We start from the raw sequence: 8,166 nt of genomic DNA, 5'->3' as shown, positions 1-8,166 counted from the left end.
AGGAGATAATCTAGAGTGATTTGGATTTGCCTGGAACTTTCCTAGGATTGACACTGAAAGTCCCAGATCCTAGAAAACTCTTTGATCCTGAGCAAAGGACAATTGGTCACTCAAGAACTGAAGGATGGTGTATGTGTGTATATATGTGTGCGTGTGTGTGTGTGTGTGTGTGTGTGTGTGTGTGTGTGTGTGTGTATCTAAATGCCAAGGCACACGTGTGAGAGTCAGAGGACAACTTGTGTGAATGGGTTTTCTCCTTTCACCTTGTGGGTCCTCAGATTGAACTCGGGTTGTTGGGTGTGGCTAGCATCTTTACTGCTTGAGTGTCTCACCACCCCCATGGGGAATAGCTTTAGTATTTGTCCATTGTCTTGAATAATTCATTTGTTTTCTGATAACACATGAACCCAGTTAATTGTCTCACATACATTGTGTTTTGCTTTGTTCTGTGCAGAGGATACATGGTAATGGGTGACTCTTTCAACACTTCCTTATTTAAGCAAACTTTTCAAAGAGTCTTCACCAAAGATATACATGGACAGTTTAAAATGGGCTTTGGTGGCACATTAGAGATAAAGGTAAGAACCAAAATTTGACATGGATGATCTGTTTGTCAGTTGAGAATCTTGTACACTTAACGTAATTTAAAAATAATGGTTATTATAGAACTTTGAGTTAAGAGATTTTATTCCCTAGAAAGAAATGTTATTATTAAATGTATAAAAAAGACTTGGAGCATTTCTGAACAGTTGTTTAAAAAGTAGAATTTTGTAGGTAACGTGTCTTTTTCTCTGTTTTTTATGTTGGATTTTCTGTGTCAGAGTCACTGCCAGTTTGTCCTCAGCTGTCATCCTCCTTCCTCTGCTTCCCAAATGCTGGGTACAGGGTGACAGGCCCACGATGATGCACTCTCTTACCATCTTCTTTTGTACCTTTTGTTTTTTAATGACAGAAATTACCTAAGAGGAAATTATTCTGTAGTTTTGTGGTTAGTGTTTGTTACATTTCTATCATGAATTTCAAAATTTGGTTTAAAATACCTGATGGCTTTGTGTTAATTACATGTACATTCCAGAACACTAATTTATAATTTTTATGTATTATTTCTTATTAATCTTATTTATTGAATGCTGTTGTGTATTCATCATGATGCTAGGAAATTGTAGAGATGTGAAGAGATCTCTAAGGTGGTGATCTTATAGGGAAAATTCATAGAAAAGACTAACACGTGATAGATGAAGTAATAGTAGAAAACAAAAGTGATGTAGACATTTGAGAAATAAGTATATTCGGGACATAGTTTCTCCTAGGGGAGTACGCTTACAGAAAGATGAAAGGAAAACATATTTTATTCAGGAGTCCAGTGTAAAGAGGGCCCAGCCCGGTGTGCTGGGTGGTACACACCTTTAATCCCAGCATTCAGGAGGCAGAGGCAGATCTCTGTGAGTTCAAGGCCAGCCTGGTTTACATAGCAAGTTCCAGACCAGCAGTGACTATAGGTAGACCCTATCTCAAAAAGACCAAAAAAAAAAAAAAAAAAAAAAAAAAATTTAACCTGAAATGTTTGAGAAGAATCATAGTAATAATTTTGTGGGTTCCTTTTAGTGATGTATATATCTGTCCTTTGTAGGTTACTGAAGAATCATGCTTTTTAAAGACTAGTTTCACTTTCGTGGTCAGGTTAGGTTAGGAAAAGGAATCTCAAATGAAAAATTGAAATAGGTTTTCTAATTTAATTTTTTCGAGATAGGTATCCCTTAATACGTAGCCCTGACTGGCCTGGAACTTTCTATATAGACCCAATTTACGGAGATTCATCTCATGTGTCTCTAAGTACTGGGATTAAAGACATGTGCCACCAAACCCAAAGTCAAAATTTTTTAGTGCTGGAAATTGAACCCAAGGCCTTTTCAATGCTAAGCTAGTGTTTTACCACAGAGTTACATCCCTGACCTCTTAATTTTTTTATGGTTTAAGATAAAGATTATGTAATAGCTTCAAATTTGGTAGAAGGAGAAACTGGGAGATTAAAATGAAGTCAGGACTTCATGATTCATTATTTACTATATTTTTTAAATATGTATTATTTTATGTGTATGAGTGTTTTGCCTGCATGTATGTAAGTGAACCACATGCATGCACTGCCCACAGAGGCCAGAGGACTGTGTTGGAGTCCCTGGAACTGGAGTTACGGATAATTGTTAATTGCCTTGTGGGTGCTGAAAATCAAACCCAGTCCCCTGGAAGAACAATAATTGTCCTTAACCACAGAGCTGTCTCTCTAGCCCATGATTAATTATTTTTAATGTTAGCATATTTATTTTCATTAATTTTTGAGTTTTAAATACAGGAGGATATCATATTCTTAAATACTTATAAACATCTGAGCTTGTCATTTAAATTTTTTTATTACATTTATTTATTATGTGTATACGTGCATGTGTGTGTGTGTTTTTGCATGTGTGTATACACATGCTTGAGCACTCAGGCATGCACATGCTGTGGTGCATGTGTGGAAGGTCAGAGGACAACTTACAGGAGTCAGTTCTCTCCTTTTACTGTGAGTCCCAGGGATGGAACTCAAATCACCAGGCTTGGTGGTCAGAGTATTTATTTCCCGAGACATCTTGTTAAGTCTGAGCTTATCTTTAAGGAAACCATAAATATCATATTCTTATTTTACAGACTTCAAGGGAAATAAAGATTTCAGGAGCTATTGGACCCTGTGTATCTCTTAATTCTAAAGGACCTTGTGTGTCTGAAAATGTAAGTCACTTATATTCTAAAAAATATTTAGTTAATTCCTAAGCTAGCACCAAGAAAGACCTGCCATGGGCACTTTTGAAATTATCATGTGTGTGTGCTGTTAGCATGAGTCAGTCCGTTGGTATACTTCTGTCTGTGGTTGCTCTTTTTACATAGACTTTAATCCATCTCAGAATTAAATTATGTACTCTCACCAGCTCTCTATTCACTATATCTAAGTTATTCCTTGTCTTAGTGTGCCTTAAAAAAAGTTCTTCTGAGTTGGTGATTCGTAGATTTCTGAAAGTCAAAATTAACTCCAAATGGTTTTTGTCATCAGAATTAGTAACAGAATAACCAAATCAGAGATTCCTTTCTTTTCCCTTGCCTGTGTAGAAGAAGCATAATGTATACCAAAATTATAAAATCATATATCTATAGACAGGGTGATGAGACCAATAGCACAAAGTAGATAGATCACCCACTTTTATTGGAACTGCAAAATTAGTTCATATTCAGTTTGTATACTAAAGATCTGTATCTAAATTTTCTTGGAATTTAGACTGCTTATAATTCTGATGCAAAGGACCTATTTATATGCATATATTAAGTGTTAAATTAGTATCCCTTTACACAGATAGGCAGATTGGGTAGAAAGGTAGTGTTACATGTTAATACTTCTTTAAAGAGTGTATGCTTTTATATGCCACACATCGATTCCTTTAATTTACTTAGTAAAACCTTTAATTATGTTAATATTTTGTTAGTAAAAATTTCCTAACTTTATTTCATTGTCTATTTGTGATATGGTATTAAAAAAATCTTAAGCTTTTGATATTCATTCAATTAGTCTGAAACCTGAATGTTTTCTCTTACTGGAGATTTAGCCTCGTTTTTCTTCTAAGTGTATATTAATAAATTGTTTTCTTTAGCTCTCAAACATCCTGTCTTTTATTTCTACAGGAGATAGGAACGGGTGGCACTTGTCAGTGGAAGATATGTGGACTCAGTCCCACTACAACCTTATCCATATATTTTGAAGTTGTTAATCAGGTATGACTGCCTACATTTTAATACTGAGAAGTCAATGAATACTTAAATTAGGCTGTGAATATTTTGTCATGTGAATTTCATTCCTAGTTCATTTTCTACTTCTGTGAAGAATTTCATTGGTATTTTGATAGGATAACAATGCCTCTGTAGATTATACTGTGTAGTGTGGACATTTTAACAGTATGATTCCTGTGACATGAACAAAGATGTTTTTCTATTTCTGTCTTGTTTAATTTCTTTCATCTTTGGTTAGATTTATTTACAGGTATTTTATATTAGACGCTATTGTAAATGGTATTATTCTTCCCACCCCCTAACCAGCAGTGCCGAGGATTGAATCCTGTGGCGTTACTAAGTCACATTACAGTTGTACCTGAATGAACAGCCTGACTCTTAATTTTAGTTTTAATAGTTGACCCAAACTCAGAGAGCACCTGTTTCTCCAGATGTCTCCTACCTATACTTTTATTCAAAATCTTTAGCCAGCATTAATTGGGGAACTATAAGCTAGGATCCACCCTTATCTTATCAGATAATCTTGCCCTTAGATCCCTAGCCCTAAAATATCTCATAGACTAAATGAGGATACAAATAGGATTTGATTTGCTAATTCAAGCACACCCACATTCATTCACTATCTGAGGTGGAGGGCAAAAAGTTTAGGGTCTCAAGGGATCTAAGTAATAAGCCCAGATCACAGAAGCACATGGCTCAGTGAACTTGTTTGCATTTAAGCAGTAGCTTTTTGGTTGCAAGGTCAAGTAAAAGTCATTAGTCTAGATTCTGTTCATTTTGTGAAAGTCATTTCTACAAAAGCCAAGTTCTTACTCTTACTAGGCAAGTGTGCCAATATTGAACCTCATGCCTAGCCCTTGGATTTCTATTTCAGAGAATTTGCTATTGGTGAGGATCAGTATTAACTGATGTAATTTTTTGTTTTGTTTTGTATCTCCTATAGTTCAGGCTGGTTTTGAATTCTGGCCTTGAACTTCTAATTCTGCGTCCACTTTCCAAGTGCTGGAATTCAGGTGTTAAACATGCCCAGTTTTTGCCTTGCTGGGGAACGAACCCAAGACTTTGTGCATGCTAGGCAAACACTACCATCTGAGCTACATCCCCAGCCTATATGTTGATTTTGTACTTGTAACTTTCCTGAATTCTTTTATGAGTTGTTCTGGGGTTTTTTGTTCATTTGAGATGAATTTCATGTAGCTCAGCCTGGCCTTGAACTCACTATGTAGCAGAGGATGATCTTGAACTCCTGATCTTTTTTCTTCTACCTCCCAAATTCTGGGATTACAGGTGTATGCCACTATGCCTGGTTTAAAAAAATAGTTTTTCATTAAATTTTGTTGGTTGAGTGTGTAGAAATTTCTACATAAAAGAAAAGATTATGTTATCTTCAGTGACATTTTGATTTTCCAATTTGGGTGCCCTGTTTTTTTCTCTTGCTTGACTATTGTGGCTAGGACTTCTGGTAGTACTGTTTATTAACACTGGTGAAAATGGGCATCCTTATATTGTTCCATACAATAGAGAGAAAATGGTTAACTTTCCCACTCTGTGGTATTAGTTATGGACTTTTTGTGCATGATCTTTATTATATTGAAGTACTGTCCTTTTATACCTAATTTTTTAGAATTATTATCTTGAAGGAATGCTGAATTTTATCAAATGCCTTTTGTGCATTTATTGAGGTGATGGTCAGATACTTTTTGTTCTTCATTTTATTGATGTGGTGCTATCGTTTATTCATTTGCATATGTTGAATCAATCCATAGGAAGAATAGCACTCTTTTGAGAAAAATGGTATTAAATATTTGATAGACTTCTGTAGCAAAGGCAGCTGACACTGGGCTTTTTCTGGTGGGAGGCTTAACTTTAGAATATATATGTATGTATATATGTATAATGTACAGTGTTGTGAATTGAACCTAGTGCCTGGTACATGCTAGGCAAGTACTCTACCATTAAGCTATATTTCTAGCCCTAGAATGAATTTTATTAGTGCTAGAAAATAGTCTTTGATGCTATGGCATCAGTGTAGTAGATTTTGCTTAATTTCTGCACTTTTATTTTTATACAGCATAATGCTCCAATTCCTCAAGGAGGACGAGGTGCAATCCAGTTTGTGACCCAGTATCAGCATTCAAGTGGGCAGAGACGCATCCGGGTAACCACAATTGCTAGGAAGTAAGTTAATCAGAGGCTTAATTTACATACCAGAATTCTTGTAGTTCATGCCATCAAGCTAAGCATTTATCCTTAAGAGCATTTATTTCTTTCAAACCTAGCTTATTTGCTAGAATAGGCATTGATAGACCAAATATCAGTTTTTAAAAAGTGTTCCTAAAAAGTGCGAAGGTAGTTCAGTTGGTAGGACCTGAGATTGGATTGCTAGAACCCATGGCAAAAGAAAAAAGAAAAAGCTGGTTGTGGTGGTCCCCACTTGCAATGTTTGCTTTGGAGAGGCAGAACCTCTGAGGTGAACCTCTGAGACTTGCTGGCCATCACCCTAGCCTCCTTGGTGAGCTCCAGGCCAGTGAGAGATCCTGGCTCAAAAAAACAGATAAGGGACTGGAGAGATGGTGCAGCAATTAAGTTAAGAGTGCTTGCTGTAGAGTACCCAAGTTAAGTTGCCACCATCCATGTCTGTTGAGTGATTCAGAACCACCTATAGCTCCGTCTTTGGGGGATCCAATGCCCTCTTCTGACTTCCACAGGTACCTGCACTCATGTACACATACACAGATAGACACATACACAAATAGACACATATGCTCATAAATAAAAATTAACAACAAAAATCAAATAAGCAAACCAAGTTTATTTACCTTATCACATAGGGGGGCAATTAAGCAAAAATTTACTAGGCAATTTGCAGTCAGTCAGTTGTCATTTATGATTACTGCTTTGAAAGTCTCATCTCTACCCAGCATTTACTGGTTTGAAAAATAGTTTTGCTGTTTTATTTCAGAAGACTAGAATTTAATTCCCAAGTAAAATGTCTTTTCCACTCTAAAAGAATTTAAATATATGTGTGTGTGTGTGTGTGTGTGTGTGTGTGTGTGTGTGTGTGTGTGTATCTGTACATATACACATTTATATACATGCATACATATATATGAAATACACCATATATATATGCTTAATAACATAGTAATGTGATTAATAGCATTCCTTTGCAGTTGATGGTAAGGTTCTTAAGTATAATGTTGTCTAAGTGTTATTAATCCTTTAATTATTTATCATGTCTTCATCTAGCTTCTGCTTTGTGAACTAGGTACTATTAGGGGAGAGTATGGATACCAGACTTGGCTAGACACTGTATGATACTGTAGTGTAGACTAGTCTTCAAACTAGTTCTGAAAGTCAGCTGTGTTTTTTCATCTAATTGGGAGTGAATGCTTTTAGTAAGTACAATATATATATAAGTGAGTTGCTAGGAGGGCAACACTTGTAAAAGGCCAGTCAGAACACAAGTTCTTAGTTTTTTTATTATTTAGTTTATCTGACAATACTTTACAGCACACACAAATAGCTTATGGTTGCTTGCTAGTACATTTCTTCTATTTTCAGGAGAAATATTACCTTTGTGCTTCATAAGTCTCATGGTTCTTCAAGTTGTGAAAGTCTTGATTTAAACAATTTTGCTGTTCTTTGAAATATTTTTAATTTGAAAATTAAAGTATTAAACTATATTCATAAATAATCACTAAATTGCACTAAATAATTTTAAATTGCATTAAAATTGCTTTCACAGTTAGTATCCTCTTTTACCCATTCTCATTTTTTTTTCTATTACTAATATTTCACCTTTTTAACTATCTGGAAAACATTTAAACATTGTCAATTAAAAGAAAATTAAAAGTAGAGGAAGTAGCTGGGGAGATGACTCAGTAGTGAAGAGCGCTTGATGCTCTTGTAGAGGGACCCAGATTCAGTAGGAGACCTCAGTTTGATTGCTATTACCTAGGTCGGGCAGCTCATAACCACCTGTAACTTCAGTTCCAGGGTATCAGATGCCTCTGGCCTCCTCTAGCACCCACACTCATGTGCACATACACCTCCCACCCCCCACCTCAAACACACACAATACACCATGATTTAAAAAAAAACAAAAGCTCTTTTTAAAAAAACTTGATGTTTTAAAGAATATGGTGGGTCTTACAGCTGACCCTCCTAAAACAAAGACCTCTAGATCGGCTGACTAGATTCACCAGAAGGGCAAGTAGTGGGGAATGGCTGGGGGTGCTGACAACACAGCAGATAGTAGTAAGGATATCAGAGTATAAGGGCTCTAGTTGGGGCAGGGAGGCTATGGGAGGGTGCCATCTGGGAAGTGGGTGTGTAGTTGAATAAGATGGT

At 36.0% G+C, this 8,166-nt stretch overlaps 1 protein-coding gene across 1 annotated transcript in view; it reads left to right on the top strand.

Moving 5' to 3' along the window:
- The window catches only part of Sec23a (Sec23 homolog A, coat complex II component), a 52,503-nt gene that overhangs the window by 22,534 nt on the left and 21,803 nt on the right, over nucleotides 1-8,166 (top strand). Inside the window, exons 11-14 of the mRNA XM_008832898.3 lie at nucleotides 455-578; nucleotides 2,686-2,766; nucleotides 3,709-3,798; nucleotides 5,885-5,991. Coding sequence (XP_008831120.1) covers nucleotides 455-578; nucleotides 2,686-2,766; nucleotides 3,709-3,798; nucleotides 5,885-5,991 — 402 coding nt within the window. The remainder of the gene's footprint in view (nucleotides 1-454; nucleotides 579-2,685; nucleotides 2,767-3,708; nucleotides 3,799-5,884; nucleotides 5,992-8,166) is intronic.

Source organism: Nannospalax galili, unplaced genomic scaffold, assembly GCF_000622305.1.
Source record: "Nannospalax galili isolate Female #2095 unplaced genomic scaffold, S.galili_v1.0 scaffold636, whole genome shotgun sequence".
Lineage (NCBI taxonomy): Eukaryota > Metazoa > Chordata > Mammalia > Rodentia > Spalacidae > Nannospalax > Nannospalax galili.
Note: the sequence above shows the minus strand (reverse complement) of the source record. Positions and strands in the feature narration are given on the sequence as shown.